The sequence below is a fragment of the Sminthopsis crassicaudata genome, chromosome 3, assembly GCF_048593235.1.
Source record: "Sminthopsis crassicaudata isolate SCR6 chromosome 3, ASM4859323v1, whole genome shotgun sequence".
NCBI classification, from domain to species: Eukaryota; Metazoa; Chordata; class Mammalia; order Dasyuromorphia; family Dasyuridae; genus Sminthopsis; species Sminthopsis crassicaudata.
In genome coordinates, this window is record NC_133619.1 from 347,927,416 (window position 1) to 347,948,650 (window position 21,235).

A 21,235-nucleotide genomic window follows, 5' to 3' on the forward strand; every position below is an offset into this window, starting at 1 on the left:
CTCAACAATAAAAATACTTAGTGACCAAGCAACAGAAGCCAGTAGAACCATGGGATACCAAACTGGAAGAGATCTCCAAAGTCATGCAATCCATCTCCTTTATGTCTTCCTATGGAGGACAATGAAATTCTGAGAGATAATGACTTGTTCAGGGCCACACAGGCAATCAGAAAACAAAGCTGACATTCAAACATAGGTCCTTTGAACTGAAAGCTAACATTATTTCTTTTTGCAAAATGCCAAGCTGCTAAATCCAAATTAAACATAGCTTCAGATTATAGCATCAACAATAACAGATTAGATAAATAGCATAGGCTCTGGAGATAACTATCACAACTCCCACTTGTAGTAATGACTTTGGGTCCACAAAGCTTGTTAGCTACATCTCCCTTTAGAGGTCTAGGGCTATTTCCCCAAAGTCTGTAACATATACACTATAGTGCATATACTTTCCAGGGAAAAGTGAGCTCAAGTTGAATTAGCACATGTAATAAAGAAGTAACTCACACCTTCTGAAAGTCTATTTCTGAAAGTCTGGAGTAGTAACCTTTAGACTGGGCTCTTTGTAGAGCCTTGAATATGCTTTTCTCATCTTATACAATCTGCCCTTGGATCCTGATACAGATTCTGCTGGCATTGCATCATTATGCTGCTAGGATACTGAAGAAAAAGATCAAATGCTTCAAACCTTTTAGATGGAATGCTCTCTGCCAACAGAGCTAATTCCCTTGGATCCAATTAGCTCAGTAATCTCATACAGGCCCTCCAAGTTGTGACCAGGTCCCTGTATCATTCTGGACAGACTTCCTGTCTACCTAGAAAGGCTATCATTCCTAGCCAACAATTAAGATGTATTTTGACTTAATAAATATTTCAGGAATAAGGGGAGTAAAATAATTTCTGACTCTACTTAGTTTTAATATTTGCTGTCCTTAGCAAGTGTGTTTGACAAAGTCCATAATCCCAATTCCTGGATGGTGTGGCTTGGCAGATTTAATATATGCTTTTTGAATTGATATCTAGTATTTTATATTAGAGAAAAGTCCTAGGGAAAACCTCAGAAAGAGTATGTATAACATTCATAGTCAAATCCTGAGAAGTAACATTCTTCTATACTTCCAAATATATGGTGATACAATTTAACAAGTCAATACCATTTTACAAACTTCTAATAAGTTATGCCCAGATAATTGTATAAATATATATGCATATATTGGATTTAACATAGTTCTACCATGTTTTGAACTACTTGCCATCTAGGAGAAGATGTGGGGGAAAGGGAGGAAAAATTGGAACACAAGGTTTTGCAAAGACTAATGTTGAAGAATTGTCCACACATATGTTTTATTTTTTAAATACTTTTTAAAAAATTTTATAATTATAATTTTTTGACAGTACATATGCATAGTTAAATTTTTACAATATTATCCCTTGTACTCCCTTCTGTTCCGAATTTTCCCCTCCTTCCCTCCACCCCCTTCCCTAGATGTCAGGCAGTCCCATACATGTTAAATGTGTTGTAATATATCCTAGATACAATATACACACATATGTTTTTAAAAATAAAAAGCTTTAATAAAGAAAAAAATTCTGGCAACTAGGTGGCTCAATGGATAGAACACCAGCCTTTTATTTTTCTGTCAAAGGCTATTTGGATATTTATAGCATCATTTGTGGGCCATAAAAAATTATCAACTTATGGAACTCAAGTAATGGGAAGTTGTTGTACCTAGCTTTCAGCTCATTATTGTTTGTGGTTGCCTTAGCAAATGATTTTGCTGGCCTTATACAGCCCATTTGCCCAATGTTCCCCACCCCCACATATCAAAGATTACTCTCACTTGAAAGATCAGAAAGCCCTGAATTCAAGAGAACCTGAGTTCAAATCTGACCTCAGACACTTCCTAGTTGTGTAATCCTGGGCAAGTCACTTAGCCCCAACTGCCTCAGCAAAAAAGAAAAAAAGAAAAAAAAATAATAAATAAATAAATAAATAAGAGTGGGGGGAGGAGGAGGGCTTTTCCAAGACAAAAATAATAAAAGAAAAAATAAAAAAGAGAAGAAATCAAACCTTTCCCAGAGGGAAAATCTGGTACCGTATAGAGTTGCCTATACATGTAGGGGGCAGGTAGATGGCACAGTGTATAGAGCAGAGTATCAGGCCTGGAGTCAGGAAGAACTGTGCTCAACTTGGCTTCCAACATTTACTAGCTGTTATCCTGGGCAATCATTTAACCCTATTTGCCCCAGTTTCCTTATAGTAAAATGAGCTGGAGAAGGAAATGGCAAACCACTCCAGTACTTCGCCAAAACAAAAAAACCAAATGGGGTCTTGAAGAGCTAGACAATACCAAACACAACAAAGTATGTGAGGCTCATCCCACAAGGATTAGTGACTTTAGATTAAGGGGAAATCATTTGATATTTCCTTTTTTTTTTTTTTCCCTGAGGCTGAGGTTAAGTGACTTGCCCAGGATCACACAGCTAGGAAGTGTGAAGTGTCTGAGATCAGATTTGAACTCAGGTCCTCCTGACTTCAGGGCTGGTTCATCTGATCTTTCAAGTGAGATCCTAAACATATTTGGCTTAGTACTTGAATATGGAGGGTCTCTTTCTCATAGGGACCTATACACTTAGGCCACAGTTCATCAATGATTAATTTAAAAAGAAAAAAAAAATTAAGCTTCATATATAAGCTTATCCCAGGGCAAGTGCATTTTCCCCCAAGAATTAGGAACCTGAGGTAAGTGGTGCCGTGGATAGAGGGCCAACCCTGAAGTCAGGAAGACCTGAGTTCAAATGTGACCCCAGACGCTTAACACTTCCTGGGCAAGTCACTTAACCCCAATTTCCTCAGGGGAAAAAACAGCCTACTTTAATTGATTGCTAGAGACCAGGTTGGAGAGGGCCCTGTTTATCTTGCATGACTCCCAGCCCTACAGCTTATCCTCAGGAGCTACTCTCCCAACTCCGCTTCAGAACTGTTTCTACCTAGAGAACAAATGAATTGTATTCCCAACCCCAAAATAATGGCTCTGTGGTCCGGACCAGGGCTTCTTAAACCTTTTCCAAAGCAGTTTGGTTGAGGAATTTTTAGTGATTCCCTGAGGATATAAAGTTCATTAGTTAAATTTATGTGGGTAAGTTATATAGGTATGTAAATAGTAACAGAAATCAAACATCACAAATAATGTTGCGATCCTCACATTCAATCTCGAGATTCCACATGGGATTGCGAAACAATTTAAAAAGCTGCGGTCCAGTCCTATCATAAAGGAGAGTGAGATGGACCTCCACGCTACACACACACATATGATTGCTTTAAGAAAAAGTCTAACTTTGTTCACAACTAGACTCCCGTTTTCAGTATTTTTAAAGAATAGCCCAAGTTTTGTTTAGATTGTTAAGGATATCAGCTCCTAAAAGAGCTAACTGGGACTAGGTGTTTCAGCTCTCCCCTTCCAGAAACGTAAACCACAAAGAAAAATGGGGGTGGGGATTTTAAAATATCTTCTCCCCCCCCCCTTGGGGCTTTCCAGTCCCTCTCTGGTGGGTGGTTTTTGTTGTTTCCCTCCCTCTGCTTTTCCTTTCTTTGAGTGCACACGTCACGAAGCTATAGACCCCTAGAAGCAGAGCAGTCACACGGAGCAAGGTGAGAATAACCCACTGACCAGAGTGCCCGGCCTTTTAATGTAGGGCATGGGAAGGACACCAGACGTTCACTGTGCCACTGGGCCTACAGCCCTTCCCCCTTTTACACTTGGCTGTCAGAGTTTCCAGGCCTCGGATCTCTGGCCGTCAGCCAGCCAGCTTCTGGTGTCGTCGTATATAGAGCGTGCAGACCGGAGTCTTAGCCCGCCCTAGAGACACACGCTCCCCAACCCCGTGGACACCGCGGTCCCTCTCCTTTCCGCTTCCCCCGAGGCCACCAATTTCATTGAGAAGGCACTTATTGATCACGTGAAAGCGGCGTGCGGGCGGCGTGACGCCACGGCGGACGCGAGCCAATAGGAGCCTCTGTTTATGTCGGGGTCATTTGAATATTTAAGACTGTGGCCCCCCGTTCCGCTCGCCTGCCTTCCCTGAGGTCCGCTTTCCGGGCCCCTAGCCAAGCTGGGAGGAGGCTGCTTGGGCTGCGGCGGCGGCGGCGGCTGCGGCGGCGGGGAGTGTGGGGTTGCGGATCTTGGAGCCGGGAATACGAGGAACCGAGGTGCGGGCGGGGGGAAGCAGCCGCGCCGCGGTTGCCTTGAGCCCACCCCCCCCCAACCTATACTCCCCCCTCCCCGCGGCCTCCTTCTCTCTGCTGCTGTCTCCCTCCCCGCCCCCCCCTTTGACGTCTGAGCTGCGCAGCTCGGGCCTGCCGGGGAAGCCGAGCCAAGCCGCCGCTGCCGCCGCCGCCGCCGCTCGGCCCAGTCTTGGTCCAGCCTTCTGTTCTCGGGGGACATGCGGGAGAGAGAATGAACCAGAGCGACACGTTGGTGCATCTGTTTGCTGGAGGGTACGGACTGGGCGAGGGCGGCGAGAAGGGAATGGGGGGAAAGACTGAGAGAATGGGGGGATCCAGAGGGAAAAGGAAGTGGGGTGGGGAGTGGTTGGGGGCTACGAAGTCAGGAAGGGAGGGGCTGATGAAGAGGGACTGCAAGGAGCTGTGGGGCTGAGGTGGGGTTCAGGCGGGGGAACTCTTTCAAGTGGGGGGAGGGGGAGTGAGGAGCGCGAGGCGAGATTGAAATGAAAAAATAGTCATAATTAACAACTCGTTTATCACGCTTTGCGAAAATGTAGGGCGCATCCCCTCATCGGAGAGCCGGGGCGAGAGAGAGAGAATCCTGGAGGACGCGAGGGGTCGAAGGAGGGGGAGGGGGCGGCAGCCGCCAGGCCTCGCTCCAGGAGCCGCTTGGTCTCGTGTAGGCTCCGAGGCCTGGCAGGTGGCCGATGGTGACTCGGAGGGCAAGGAGTGGGGAAGGAGGAGAAGAACAAGAGGAGTAAGGCCTAGAAACTGGGGAGCTGGGGGCAAAATGGGTGCCCTTGGAGCGGCCTGAGGCCTCCGGGCCTGCCAAGGCTCTGGGCCTCTCTTCATCTGGCCTTCGAAGAGGCTGTAGGACCAAGCCAAGGGGAAAGGCTTGGGGGTTTTCTCTAGCCCAGCTACTCTGCTGCAGATTCATCCTGTGCTTTCGAAAGAGGGGAGACTCCGGAGAGTCTACTGTGTTTACTAGCCGGCCAGATCTGGCACCCTGAAGTTGAAAGCAACCTCCCTCCACCCTCTACCTCCTTGGGCCCAAATGTATTACCTAATGGAAAAACCTTAATGAATTCCTCTCCAGATAGGCTACTTTCCCTTTTGCTTTAATGGAGTAACTGGGGCCTGGAGAATTTCCATGGTTTGTCAATAATTTGCCTGTGTTTACAGAAACTGGGACGGAAATCTGAGACCTTTGATGGTCTCTTTGCCTCTTTTGTTACCTAATTTTTTCTAAGGGATTTTTGAGGGATATAATAGAATCTTACTATAAAGTCATAGAAGACTATAGTAAGACTATAATGTAAGGCCCTTTTTGCATATTCCTTTCTTAAACTAAATTCCTTGAGTCTGGGTTAGAGGATCTTTTATGCTGTCTTAAAAGTTGCCAGCTTCTTAGGGTTGGGACACTAAGTCTTTGTGCAGTGCTGTATATGTTTAGGTGCTTTAAAATGCCCTTTGATGGTTCATTTTACAAATCTTTAACCTGGAGTATTGTTTTCTGAATCATTTACAAGTGATAAAACTTTTGATCAAGAATTTTCCCCAAAAAACATGTTTTTATTTAGAGATGGACAAATTGCCCATTAGTACTTTTTGTTAGGCCTCAAAATAATCTAAGGATATTTTTCTTTTTGACTGGTTAAAAGACCCTTAGATAACTTAGCACCATAGATTTAGAACTAGAAAAAACTATTATTATCTAGCTCCATCATATCCAGTCATATTATAAGCTTTGGAGCTGTGATTTAGACTTAGACATTTTAATATTATTCAGTGTTCTTTTCACTAAACTTGTGCCTCACTTTGCAAGATCTTTTGAGTTTCAAAGAAAAAAAAAATCATGAATATATTATCTTGGTAACATCAGTCATTTCAAATAAATTAGATTCTGAGTTTATACTAATTTAGGAACACTAGTCAGTTTTTTTGTCTCTATAAAGAAAAATTGTTATTAAGTTTTATTATGTGGTATTTTATTCCCACAACATATGGTTTTATCAGTATAAGGATCTCCTTTTACATTGTCTATCAACATATTCTTAAGAGTCCCATGGAGACAGTGAAAGAGCTAAGTTACATGCCCATGCTGACACAGATTGTATATGTTAAGGAGGACTTGAGCTCTGGTCTTCCTGCTTCTAAGATTAGCCCTTTCTCATGCAAACTTTTTTTAAGACTTAGAATATAATTTAATACTTTTTTCAGGGATTTGAATTATAGGAATAGAGGCAGGGTAGTACACCGTAAACACACTGTACTAGGTTTTGGACCCAACTCGGTTATTAAATCAACTTAGACAAATCCTTTAACATGTTCTTTGAGCTTTAGTTTTATAAAATCAGAGACCTGCTGGACATTAGGCAAGTCTTTCACTCCAGTACATTACAAAGTAAGATAAACAAGTTCAGTACTGCCATCATGCAACTGTTAACACAGGAGGTGCAAAGAGAGGGGAAAAGATGCCTAATACCAAGGAGTTTTTCTTCATCTGTAAAATTCCAGTTGGACCTGATAATCTTGTCTTAATGGATATTATAAGCCCTTCATGGGAGAGTGAATTTATATCTCATTCTTTTTTTATGTTCTGATGAGAGACATCATGAAATTAATTTGGACTTAGGAGTTCTGGGATGTAATTCTTGTAGGAAAAAGGGGAAATGCATTACTATTGTGGTCCAGGTTTTTGGCGAATTTGTGGTTGAAATTGTGCTGATCGGCTTAATTTTACTGTAGGATACAAACTAATATCCCTAATGTGGGAAATTCCTGGTGTGGACACTTTCTCTACTACTCTTGATCAACTTCTTTGTAAGTTACAGTCTTAAGTGTGGCACCTTGAAAGGTTTGAGTGACTTGTCCCTGGTCGTGTAACCAGTATGTGTCAAAACAGTACTTGAACTCAGGTCTTCAGGATGATGTTATCATATGATTTAAATTATTAAAGGATATAAATGTCTTTTGAAATTGGCATGGGTTAAATTTTATGATAGTGCATTATTTGTTTCACAGTAATATAACATTTTATAATTGACATTTTAACACACTGGAGTTTTCAAACTGTCCAGTAATGTTTACTGGTACATAATCAAGTAGGTAGTAACTGTATTGTGTATAAATTAGCTTATCAGGATCACAAATTCAAAGATTTCTGGTAGCAAGCAGCATTGTTAAATAAGAAACATTTGAAAGCTGGCACTGTACTTTATATTCATCTGACTTGCTCACATGCATATCCCGTGCCTCCAGTAAGATACCCTTTGATCTCATTTATTGGCAGTTAATATTCAGAGTTGTTTAAAAGTACTGTCTTTGAGTTATTCTAGTTTTAAAGATAACCGGCTATAAATTAACTGTTCTCTCCCTCAAAGAAAAAAAAAAAAAAAAAAAGACCATTGTACAGTCTGAGCTAGACTTCAAATTGTGTTTTTGTTTTTTTTTTACAAAAAAGAAATTATATAGATTATAGAATGTTGTTTAAAATTTTTTAAGAGTCAAAAGTTCTAATAGTTACTATTACATTGACTGTGCTTTGCTTTATATCATTTAACATGGCAAGGGTGATATTTTATTTTATATTAGAAGAGATTGAAAAGAAATTTAAAAATTTTGTGGCATATTTTTAAGCTTGTTATACTACCATCTATGGTTTTGTGTAGTTTTTTCTGTCCTAAGAGAATTTTATAAGTGTTAACAATATATTTCTTTTTGATGAACTTTTTTTTCTCACTAGTATTTTATTTTTCCAAATACATATAAAGATAGTTTTCAGCATTCATTCTTATAAGATTTTGTGTTCCAAAATTTTTTCCTTATCTCAGTTTTATCTCAGGATTTGAAAATCTTGGTTGTACTTAAAAGAATATGTATTATTAGGAAGAGCTATATGTTGTAAATACACATTTACATTTATGGTAATGTTATATGCTTTCATTTCTCTTTAAATTCTTTGTTTATTTTGCCTAATTCCCTTTCCCCTTTCCTTTTCTTTCTCCTTTGCCTGTCTTACTTTCATTCTTTAGCACCATTCATTAATAGTTTTTAAGTATTAAATACTATTAATTAAATACTTGTAGAGTATTTATAGACAGATCATTTCTTACAGTTAAAATAAGTTAATCTCAGTCACACATAGACATTTCATTAAATCTGTGATCTTTGTGGATATTCCCTTCACAGTGCAGATTATATCCCATCTATATTTTCTGAAACATACTTATGCAATTCTTATCGATGTTATCCCATAGTTCCTTAATCATGTAGTAGAGGATACCTAAGAATACCATCATTTTTAGTCCACAAACAAATAAATTAAAAATAACTGAAATAATAACTACATTTGTGTAGTTTTGCCTTAGTAAAATTATAAAAACATTAAAACAAACTTACAAATAAGAAAATACCCAAATATAAAAGAAACTTAGTCAGGAGGCATAAAAAATAAAAGCTTTGCCTGTATTATAATGTGCATGTAATTTTTTTACATTTAAAGAAAAGAAATAGGAATAAAATCAAAATAATCTTCACAATTTTTCTGCTTTAATGTCAATGTGATAAATGAGGGATTTGGATCAGATGATCTGTAAGGTTCCTTCTAACACTACCATTTCATAATCTTTTGTATACTTTTTTGGGGGTATTTATAAATTTTCCTAGTGTGCTTACCACCACTTACTGCTCTCCCAACATCACTATCTTAAGGAAATGACTGACTGGAAATGATATGCTTATAATTCATTCCTCCAAACACATAACCTAAAAAAATTACAATCTTTTTTGCAATTCATCAGAGTGACAATTAGAAACAGCACTGCTATTGTAATAAGAATTTTATTGATCCAGAAACATATCCCAGTAATTGTTTACTTGTGGTGATTGTATATTTGGGGATTTTTTGTTGTTTAATTAATTTCAGCCATCAACTTTGATTTCTTAAGTGTTTTACAGTTTATAAAATGTGTAACTGGACATTTAAGAAGTGTGCATGTTACCTAATTGTTTATCAACTCAAAAATGAAGCAATCTTTTTTCCAAGTAGTTTTTTTTCTTGAAGTAAAATTTTGTGATAGATGTATAATCTCTCATTTTTCCTCCCACTATTAAGGATTCAAAATGAAAAATAGCCTGTTATAGAAGCTTGAGTCACAAAAACCAGAGTTCAGGTCCTTATTCTAACATAGTTCTGCAACCTGAGCAATTCACTTAATTTTTCAGGGCTACTAGGCAATTCTTGGAGATTATAAATTTGCAAAAGAATTGCCAACCTGTATTGGTAGAAGTTAGTTTCTCATTTATCAGTAATACTATAGCTATTTAAGCAATCCATTCCTCTGTCCTGTTTTCATTAGTTTGTTATGTATTAATTGGCTGTGTCAGAAGAGTATAAAATAATATACTATATTTTAAGAATGTGTCCTTAAAGCCTCAATTGTCTCAGATCATTTTTATTTTATAAAAGAAAGATCACCATCTAATACAACCCTTAATACTTCTGCACAGATAAGCACCAATGCTTTACTGTTAGCGGTATTATAAGTATCAAAAGTATTAAGTGTTATGTTGTCTTTTGGGGAGAATAAGATAAAAATTTTGAATAGAACTTGCATATATTATAATAATTTACTGTAGGAATATATTACAATTTGAATAATTTATAGACATATCAGCAAGATAATCCTGGCAGATAAGATTATAATATTATAAGATGTTATAGTTTTTCTAATAAACTTAAAGTACAATTTTCTAGCATTAGGCTATCTTTAGGCAAGGCTATATTTTCGAGGCATTCTTTAACTTCATATAATAAAAATATAATAGAGCCAACCAGAAAAAAAGGTAACCAACATCCATTGTTAAAACAACAGGTAAATATAGCATCTTTGAAAGCTGTGGTCCTATCTTCAAGTGATTAGAGGTTTAATTTTATCTAAAGCCACAGTAAGTAATAGATAAATACAGCATATTTGAAAACTATAGTCCTATCTTCTAAGGTTTAATTTTATCTGAAGCTATAGCCTTAGTATGTCTATGTCCTAATTAAATCTTAGGGTATGAATGACATTTTTAACAATTTTATATAATTCCTTATAATTCATTGTAGGTTTGTTGCTTTTTTGCTAGATGTTCTTTCCAAAATACACTCTAATTGTATTTCCTGGTGTAACTATTGCTGTTTTGTGTTTTTCAATTAAATTTTAACTAGGTAGTTTCATTTAGAATCAGTCGTAAAACTACAATTTTAAGTATTATGATTTAGACATAGAGTTAATTAGAATTAATAGATTTATAAACTAATTACATATGCAAACTTACTTATAGCTAAATAAATTAAACAAAAAACAAGCAGTCTTCTTCATCATCATCAATGTTTTTCTTCATCCTTTATCCAATAGTAAATAGATTTGAAGAGATCAATTTTCCCTCTATAACAAAAACAAAGGAAATGGTTCAAAATTGATTTTAATTTTAGGAATGTCTTTACTTAAATCTCCAAACTGCCATAATAAACATTCCCTACTAAAATTACACATAGATAATGAAGTATTCTTTCATTCTCTATTATTAGTAACTCAGAAATGTCTATGAATTCTAATGTATTAGACAGGAAGTGTGGCATCTTGGATAAAGGGCTACTTTTGGAGTTCAGGTGACATAGGTCCATATTCTGCCTCTGATACACATAGTCTCAGGCAACCTTCCAAAATTATAAATCGCTGAACCAATAAATTGTCACTTTACATTGATAGATAGACCAAAAAAAAAAAAAAAGGTAACTGACAGGTATGAAAAAGTCACCCAAGAGGGATTAGATCATGATCTAGCCTACCTATGGAAAGCACAGGCTTCGTCCAGCGTGTTGAGCCTCTTTATGGGGAGGGGAATAAAATAACTATTTAACACAAACTAGGAGTTCTGCAATACCAGGTGATTACTATATTACAGTGGAATCTTTTTTAAAAATTAAAAAAAAAAAAAGTGGAATTTTTTTTAAAAAACACCTATTGACATGTAAAAATTTACAAAAAAATATTGAGACTGGCTCAAAGAAGCACCACAAATTTAGTGTCTTTTCTTCCTCAGATTATAGCAGTGCTCCCTCGAAAATTCATAATTATAATTATTAAATCTTCATTTATTATTCCCAGATCTTCTTGCTCCAAGGCTTATTGCAAACACTTTCTTAAAAATTAAACACAATTCAATTTTCAATTCTTTACTTTTTTTTTAATAAACTACTAGGGAGTTTTCGTTTGAAGTCCTTGTTGGAAATATTTGCACTATTTTATTAAAAGAAATATTTTGTTTCTTCTGTTTTCTTTTTTTTTAATAACATTTCAAAACTATTGATTGTAACGGGGTTTTTTTGTTTTTTGAGATAGGAGCTCCTGTCTCACAGAAACTGGAAGCAAATTGGCCACTCACATTTCCAACCCCACTACTTAGTAACACAGAAGCTTTGACCTTCTATGTCATCAGTTCTAGGCTAGTTTTCCTTTCCTTTAGCAGTTTGGTGCGCTTACCCCTCTGCTATAAGATTCATTTTAGTAGTGCCAGACTTAGGGTAGATACCTAATTAGTTTTAACCTTACTGCAACTCAGAATTCCCAAGCTCAAGTGATCCACCAGCCTCATTATCTTCTTGGTAGTAAGGATTACAGGCATGAGCCATAGGAGCCACCTACAACTAATTTTTTAAACACTTTGCAAAAGAGAGTATTTGGGCATTTAGTTGTATTTGACAGCCCTAAGTAGTAGTATCATTAATGACCTGCTTTCATCCCTAGATATTTCAGAGATTTTTTTTTCTCTTTATTTTCATTCTTTCTCCCTTAAAACCTGCCTAAAAATTAAGAAAACCCTTTTTCTTCTCCAGAGAATTTTCTGCAATGCAGATGATACGTATAGTGTGACAAAAATATAAAATGATGTGATAAAAATAAAATTCACTCACCTATTTCTTCCTTGCTCAGAGCTATTTCTTATAGCTGAGCATCTGAGAGAAATCAGGGTCTACAAGTAAGACAAGAAATAAATGTTGTTTTGAGGGACAAGTAGATCATTTTGGTATGTTTTCTTTCCCACAGATGTGGGGGAACTGTTGGTGCAATTCTAACATGTCCACTAGAAGTTGTGAAAACAAGGTTACAGTCCTCCTCTGTGACACTTTATATCTCTGAAGTACAGCTGAACACCATGACTGGTGCTAGTGTCAACCGGGTAGCAAGAGTCTCCCCTGGACCTCTCCATTGTCTAAAGTAAGTATCAAACTTGCATTTTCCTCAGTTTGTCAATAATACTAAATAGATATCAGCATGTTATGTATACTTTGCCACATTTGCAGTATTTTAAATATTTTAAGCTTAGAAAAGCTCTTATCTATTCAGATTATTTTAGTTAATGGTATTACAAATTTCTGATTGGCTTGTGTAGGTGGAAAAGGGGAACTGTAATTTTAAAGTCATGTGTTATTTGAGTTCTATTTATGTAAATTATACAAAGAAACAAAAATATTATCTCTTCTTTTGTATCTCAGGAACCTAACAGTGATATTACATGTGTTAAATTAATAAGTTATGTTTACTTAAGGAATAGTAGTACCAATATAATCTTGTTTTAGCTTTTCAAAACAATTAATTATTATGAAATCATTTAATTTAAATTGATACTAGTTTTTGCATGCAGGTGAATGATAACACAATTTCATGTCTACATAATGGTATTTTAACAACAAAATGATATGTGATCAGAAAATTATTAGTGTTTTTGCCTTTTGATAAAATGTGTTTTCTAGTAATAGGTGTGAAATCATCCAGTGATAACCTTTCATTTAATCTTAAACTTTCTTTAAAAAAAAACTTAACAAAAAAAATAGTAATCTTTTCATATTTCAAGATAGCTAGATCTTAAACATCAAGAGTTAGGACATTTTTAGAAGATCATAAGTTTCTTTAAAAATAAAAAATGCCAAATAGTTGATAACTAACAAAAAAGAATTATTAATTGCCTATGTACCTTGTGTTAGGCAATGAAAACAAAAATAAAAATGAAACGTCTCTTCAGAGAATTTTCAATAACAATCTTTCCTTATACATTTCAAAAATAGAAAAATCATTGAGGAGTAGCATTTTCAGGGCTGCTTATGTAACCAAATGTTCTGTGTATCTGAGTTATCAGACATTTAGAACTGAATCTATTTGAACTAAGTTCAATGATGTTTACTTTTTAGTAACAAAACAAACTCATCTTGTATTGCCCTTTGCCACAAGGTTTCATCTGCTTATTCTTTCCTTTGTTAAATTGACTAAATTAAAAGGCTACTATTTTTTCCACATTTAAGAGAATGTTTTCTAGAAAATCATTTATTTATATTACTGTCTACCTATCCTTAAAATACATTTCTTCTTTTATATGTGACATTCAATTTTTAAAAATTCTTTTTCATCTCTTGATTGTTCCTTCCTTGACTCTTCCGTATCACCACTGTTTTCCCCCAACTTTCTTCTCTTTCCATTAATTGTAGAAATTTTCCCAGATTCTCAGTTCTTTTCTTATATTCCCACAGAGAAAGTATGCACTCCGTAGTTGCAACTATGTAGGTGACTCATTATTTCTGATCCTCATTTCATCCTGTACTTGCTTTCTTCCATTGCACTAGTATTCCATTCCATTCCATATCATTTATGAGATGTTCTTGACCTGACTGATTTGTTCTGTGTAATGCCTATGTCTTCAACCATGACTTAAAAAATCCCTTTCCTCTTCATCAGTTTGTTATCCTCATAAAACCTGTTAAGATTGACTTGCCTGTTCTGTTCCTTCTTCTCTCAGCAGCATATATTCACATTTCTTTCATTGCTCCCTGAAACTTTACTCTTTTACTTTACTGTTTTGTCTGTAGTCTTCTCTACAGAACTAGATGGAAAATTTCTAGATGGCATAGAATTACGTCTTCTTGTTTCTTTTGTATCTCTTACCTTTACTTAGTAGAATATGCTGTTCACAGTAGGTACTAAATATTACTTAATTGTTAACTGAATGACTTAATGATAATAATGTAGTAGAACATTTGATAACAGATTAGTTAGCAGTTTAGAAACTTATCTATTTAAATAATTTTGGAATACATTATGATTATTCTCTACAGTGATAGTTTTATGCTAGGTCCTATTTTCCATTAGTGATTGATTGAGATATATATTACTAGTAGGAAACACAACCCAGTCCAGTTATGGGCAGTTATTGTCAGATTCAGTTCTATACAGGATTTGCCTATATTATTATTTTGACTCAGATTAATTATGAAAATCTTTACTAGTATAACTTTGGATCTTTGAGGGTTTTTTTCTTTTTTAAAAAATTAATTTCTAGACAGTCCCATAGATATCCCATATCTATGTCATAGATATCCCATATCTATGTCATAGATATCCCATATCTATGTCATAGATATCCCATATCCCATAGATAGATAGTCATCCCATAATACAGAATTTTATTTGTTTTTTTTTGAGACAAGGTCTCATCTTACCTAGACTTATGGGTACATTTTTAATGTTCAACAGTAAGAAAGCTTTAAACCACCATTTTTCCTAACTGGACCTAACTTAGCTCCTTCTTAAGCAGCCTTTGTTCCTGGGGTTCTTCATATTAGTTCCAAACTTTAATGTCAACACCTAGTCAACTTTTAGCCTTAGTGTAAGTCCAGAACCCCCCAAACTTAGGGGATCCATCAGCCTCAACTTTCCCCAATAGTAGGGATTAGAGTAGGAATTGATTAGAGACATGTACTACCAGCTACAGATATTTTTAAAGAGGAAGAGAAAGATTTTTTAAGATAACAAAATTGTTTGTCTCAAAACAAAGTACCAAATCTATGGATCTTCCAACTCTATAAAGAGGTGGAATGAGTATGGTTTATCCCTTTTTTGTAGTCATACTTTTTCTTTGTAATTCTGCAGCTTTCATTTTTTATTATTTAGTTGTTCTTTGTTTTCATTTATGTTGTAGACATTCTGTATAAACTTTTCTTACCTCTGCTTGCTCCATTCTGGGTTAGTTCATGCAGATCTTTCCATATTTCTCTATTCATTACATTTAGTCATGTGTAATTAACACAGTACTGTTTTTTTACATTCATATTCTACCTTCTCCAGTCAGTAGACCTCTACTTTGTTTTTAATTCTTCGATGTCACAAAAAATGCTAATATGGAATTTTTGTATAATTGTGACTTTTTTTCTTATCAATGGCCTCCTTAGCCTATAAGTTTAGTAAGTAGAATCTCTGAATCAAAAGGTATGATGTGAACATTTTAGTCGATTTTATATGCATAACCACAAATTACTTTCCAAAATGTTCATCCTGATTGAGAGCCCTACCAACAGTGTACTAATGGACCTATTTTGCCAAAACTCCCTTCTTTGGAAGGAATATGACACCAGCATATTATTCTTTTTTTAAATTAAATGAAGCCTAACTTTTTAGATTGTTCTTAGAAATGAAAATTGATGATAAAAGAATAGTACCTGATTAAAGTATACCTGTTTAATTTGTTATTTAAAATATTTTTATGACAAATTTTACATTCTTTATGAAATCTTTGCTTTTTCTCTTTCAGGATGATCTTGGAAAAAGAGGGTTCTCGTTCTTTGTTCAGAGGATTAGGCCCTAATTTAGTTGGAGTAGCCCCTTCCAGGTAAAAACAAAAACATTGTTTTTTCACATTTCAGGATAAATGAACTTTAATAACTAAATGGGCTAAAATTGTTTTATCTGCTTTAAAAGTAAAAAAAAAAAAATTCATATTGTAAGTTTGGGGATATAGTTTTGTGACTATCTTCATCTCTTTTTAAAAATACTACACCTTTATTAAAACTAATAAGAACAGTCATATAGATTAACAATTGAAAACCCTTCAAAACAACATGAATCCTTGGTATGAATCCTTACTGAATTCTTATACCAGTGAGGAAGATGCATAACAGAGAAGTCCTTGAATTTCTATGCCATCCAGCTATGGTCTCGTAACTCTCCTAACTAATTTCAAGTTAAAACATTGTTCCTGATTCATAAAAGATTAAGAACCCCTACTCCCATGTATTTCATTCTTTTTTCTATTTCTAATTCTTCATAATTGCTATTTGCCAAGTTTCTGATCTTGATTCATGTATAATCCCACACACTTTCATGCTTCCTTCCTCCTCTTCTTTTTTTGCTTTTCTTTGGAAATCTTGTCTTTGCCAATCCTCCATTTTCCCATTTGATTCTTCCCTACTTCGTATCCTTTTGAATTCTATTTCCTCAGTATATCTTAGATCCTTCTCTTTTTCTGTTTCTATTGCCCTAAAGTAGACTTATTAACTCATTTTTGGGCTATTGCAATTGGCCTCTTAACAAGTTCTTACTGCCTTTATTTTCTTCCCCTGCTCTAAGCAATCCTTCATAGTTACTGTCAGATTACTCTTCTTTCTTAAATACAAATAATGCTATCATTGTTCATTATTTCCCTATTTCTTACTAAATGAAGTTCATATTCTATATCCTGGTAGTCAAGGCCCTCCAACCACCTATCTTTGCTTTCTTATTGTTTCCTCTCTTATAATCCAAACTCCAACCAAACTGAATTTCTTCTCCCCCTCCTCCCCTCCCCCCTTTTCATATTTGATGTTTTTCTGTTTCCAGGCTTTTGTTAATGCTATTTTTTCCACCTACTCTGTCACTGTCACTTTTCCTGTTGTAAATCCTACCCATTTGGCAGTAGAAAAGAAAGAGTACTTGGAAGTTTAGAGAGGGCCATAGCGACCTCAGGTGTCAGACCAGAGTAGTACCATGCATGATTTTATAGAAATGCAAGTCATTCAGAAAGTATGAAATAAAATATATTAATTGCTTTCTAAGTTAAGATACTAAATAATGTAAATGCAATCTTTAAAATTTGTGATTAATGCTATATATACATATGTGGGTTATATTGGGAGGAGGGAGAAACTTATTGTTTTCCTTAAGTTATTTTAATTTAAAGTCAATAGTGCTTTAAAATTTTTCCAGGACAGATCACTGAAAGAAGATATCTGCAGAAAGGAACACATCAAAATGTATAAGGAAATGCCATAGTTAGTTTTAAATTTTTTGATGTGCTTTCTACTCAAAGAATCTTGTTCTAATTCTTAGATTTAAAAGAAAAAACTTTGTCATTGGATTAAAACACCATGGAAGTGGTTAAACACATAAATTTTAGCTATAGACCTTTGCAATTTCATTTATGTCCTTATTATGATTTGTTGTTCAGTCATTTCCAGTAGTTTTTTTTCTGTTTCCAGGCTTTTGTTAATGCTATTTTTTCCACCTCCTCTCTCACTGTCACTTTTCCTGTTGTAATCCTACCCATTTGGCAGTAGAAAAGAAAGAGTACTTGGAAGTTTAGAGAGGGCAATAGTGACCTCAGATGTCAGACCAGAGACACTTTTCATGAGCCCATTTGGGGTTTTCTTGGCAAAGTTACTTGACTGATTTGCTATTTGATTCTTTAGTTCATTTTATAAATGAGAAAACTGAAGTTAAAGAAGCTTTCTGGTTTAAGTGACTTGTGTAAGATAACATAGTTATATGAGAACAGATTTAAATTCAGGTAGATGAGTCTTCCTGACTCCACATCTGGTACTCTATTCAGTGTACCATCTAGTTGCCCAAATATTTGCCAGATACCAAGAGAGAGCTGATAGGAGATAACCTTAGAAGCAGTCAGGAGAACTGGGTAAGTCTTCCAGAAGTTGGAATTTGACCTAAATCTTGAAGAAGAGCCAGGGATTCTAGGAGACTGAAATGGTGGAGGGAGTAGGCAGTACAAAAGCAAGAACACAAAATGGAGGTTAACAAGGACAAGAAGCAAATCAGTGTGGCTAGACTATAAAGTGAGGAATAATGTAGGCAAGATTGGAAAGTTAAGTAAGAAAGGCCCAGCTTATAAAGGATACAAAATTCTCTTTTTCCTTTCTTCCTCCTCAAAAAGGGAATTTTTATATGACCATAGGTAACAGGGAATCACTGGAGTTTTTTGGGCTGGAGACATGGTCATACCTATACAGGAAAAAACATTTTGTCACGTGAATAGAGAATAAGCGAAGGGATAGAACTTAAAGCAGGGAAGTTGAATAGTGAAGACAAGAAATTATACAAAAGATAGAAAAAAGTGATGGAAATTAAAGAATTCTAAAAACTAGAAGGCAGTTTAATAAAGCAGAAAGGCTACCTTCTGGCAAACCATTTGTGCAAAGTTTATATCCTTGTATGCTGAGTAGAGGTATGTTGTATTGGCCAAAACTTAATATTAACAGGTTATTTTAAATTCAGTACCATCTTGTTTGGTTAGTAGAATCAGCATTTGATTGTGTGTAATGTAGGAATGAAACATTCCAATTAAATTTTGTTTTAGGGGTTTAAAGTATATCTGGCCTCTGAAAGATTTAATTTTGAAGGAAACAAAATGCATTTTAACTAATCTGATTAGTGACACTTGTTCTGAAGAATGAAAAACACTTAGATCATGAATCTTCCTTTCTTTAGTGAGAATTAGTAAAGTTTTCCCCATTTGACTTTGGAAGGATGGATCATACATAGATCTAGAACTGAACTTGTTTGCCATTTTACATTTTACAGTTAGGGAAATTGAGACCTAAAAAAGAGAAATTAATTGTCCAAGTATATACACTTACACAACAATTCCTGTGGTTAATCATTTCCAGTGTATCATGCTATAAAGGCAGAACATAAAGTAAAATGTGTGAATTAAGTCAGTATACATATCTATATACCAATTGCACTTCAAAATTTTCAGTTAAACTAAAAGTATTTTTTAATAAGAGTCAAGTAAACTAGCCATTTATTTCTAACTCCAAAGCTAAATTATCCTTTAAACAAGTTAATCTCCTTTAACTCCTTTAACTCTTGAGACCTGATAAAAAATCAAGATGGTGCTTATGATTGACCGCAACTACTGTCCTGTTCTTTTTTTTAAGTTACAAGTCATTCTTCCCTCTCATTTTCTACATAAATTAAGAAACAAAATAAAAGCTTTGAACAAGGGAGCCTTCGGAATTTTTTTGGTCTTACCCTAGAAAAAAGAAACAAAGCGTTAAGAGTGTTAAGGGTCTCTTATCTATGGAAAAGGACATTACAAGGCTCCAGTAGTAGGATGTAAGGCTAATAGGGGATCTAAATTTAGTTAACTAGGAATGATAGTCCTATAATATCCATTGTGAAATTCAGTACAATCTATTATTTACATTTCTGAACTGTATATGAGGGTGTTCACATAAGTGTTCTATATATTTAGAAGTATAAATATCAAATGTAAAAGGACAAATATTGGGGGACACTAGATTTAAAAAGTCATAGAATTTAAGGGCAAAGAATGGAAGGAAATTAACAATAGAGAGGGTAAAACTACCATAGCATAGAGGTTATCAAACTCTTTGATCTTAGGACCATTCTATACTCTTAAAAATTATCCCCAAAAGTTTTTTTAATTTAAAAAAAATTATTTCAAAGAACTTTTAATTATGTGGATTACAGTTTCGGACATAGTAAAAAGATTAGGTATTTCATCATCCTGCTGATGATGTTAAAGTTATTTGTTGATGTCTACTATATTAAAAATTAAAATGACAAAATTTTAAAATATTAACAATAAACTTATTACATCTTGAGATAACATTTTTATGAAAACAGCTGCATAGAAGAGTAGTATTTTACATATTTTAATAAGTTTCTTTAATGTTTTACTAAATAGAAGATGACTGGGTTCTCCTAGCTGCTTCTACATTCAGTTTGTTGCCATATGTTATTCACTATTAAGTGCTTATTATGTGCCAGGCAGCAAAGTGGCACATAGTGGTTAAAGTATTGGGCTTGGAATTAGGAAGACCTGAAATCATATCAGGCTCGGATCCTCACTAGTTATTTGACCCTGTGATTTAACCTTTATCTGCCTCCCCTTCTTCTATTGTAAAGGATAATAGTATCTATCTCCCAGGGTTGTTTTAAGAAGCAAGTAAGATCAAAGTTATGAAGTACTTAGCATATAGTAGGCTCTGTTAATAATTGCTTTCTCTTTTCTCCTTCCCCTTCTGCCCCAGGCACTGGGCTAAGTCCTAGAGGTAGAAACACAAGAAATCTCTTCCTCTTTAGGGAACACTCTTGATTTTTTGGACTCTACCACAAAAACAACTTCACTCTGGAAGTTCTATCCACTTCTGGATTTCTCACTTTGGAAATATTCCTCCCCAACATGACCTTTTTTTGACTGGCATTGGGTTAGGAATCCAAAGACCTGCATTCAAAGAATAGCCCTGCCATTTACAATCTAGGTGACTTTGGAGAAGCCACTTTTACTTCTTTAGATCTATGAAATATTCAAGAGCTAACTAAATCTTTCATATAAATCCTTAATAAGTACTTTGAAGTTAGTTTAGATTACTCTGATTTGGTTTGTTTGTTTGTTTTTTGTTTTTGTTTTTGTTTTTTTTTTAATTGGGCCAAAGTTTCCATTAAGTGTGAGGATGTACTTGGCTTTCTGAAGCCAAAATATCTTCACAATCCAGTATATACTGTTTGATAGCTGTGTAACCTGGGAGTAATTATTTTGCTTCCCTGAGCCTGTTTCCATATCTTATGTAAGATGTAATACTTATAATAGCTACATCAGATAGTTTTTGCTTTTTTTTTCTGAGGCAGTTGGGGTTAAGTGACTTGCCCAGAGTCAACACAGGTAGGAAGAGCTAAGTGGCTGAGACCAAATTTGAACTCAGGTCCTCCTGTCTTAAGGGGTGCTGCTCTATCCACTTTGCCACCTAGCTGCCCCCAGATAACTATTTTGAATATGGTGTTACATAAATCTGCCTTGGGTAAATATTTCTATATTACTAATTTTTTGTTGTTGTTGTTTGGTACAGAAGAACCCACATATTCCACATCAACATTGCAACAAGTTTTTAAAAATGTC

The 21,235-nt window shown here is 35.2% G+C and overlaps 1 protein-coding gene and 1 long non-coding RNA gene across 2 annotated transcripts in view; one reads left to right on the forward strand and one right to left on the reverse strand.

Annotated features, from left to right (window-relative positions):
- Positions 1-4,033: 4,033 nt before the first annotated feature.
- Positions 4,034-21,235, forward strand: part of SLC25A36 (solute carrier family 25 member 36) — a 43,586-nt gene continuing 26,384 nt past the window's right edge. The window contains exons 1-3 of the mRNA XM_074301667.1: positions 4,034-4,498; positions 12,322-12,492; positions 15,854-15,931. Coding sequence (XP_074157768.1) covers positions 4,458-4,498; positions 12,322-12,492; positions 15,854-15,931 — 290 coding nt within the window. The 5' untranslated portion in view covers positions 4,034-4,457. The remainder of the gene's footprint in view (positions 4,499-12,321; positions 12,493-15,853; positions 15,932-21,235) is intronic.
- LOC141561726 (uncharacterized) overlaps positions 17,479-21,235 on the reverse strand; it is a 104,367-nt gene continuing 100,610 nt past the window's right edge. The window contains exons 7-8 of the long non-coding RNA XR_012488138.1: positions 18,210-18,312; positions 17,479-17,786 (exon numbers count right to left, since the gene is read on the reverse strand). This is a non-coding gene — a long non-coding RNA (uncharacterized LOC141561726). The remainder of the gene's footprint in view (positions 17,787-18,209; positions 18,313-21,235) is intronic.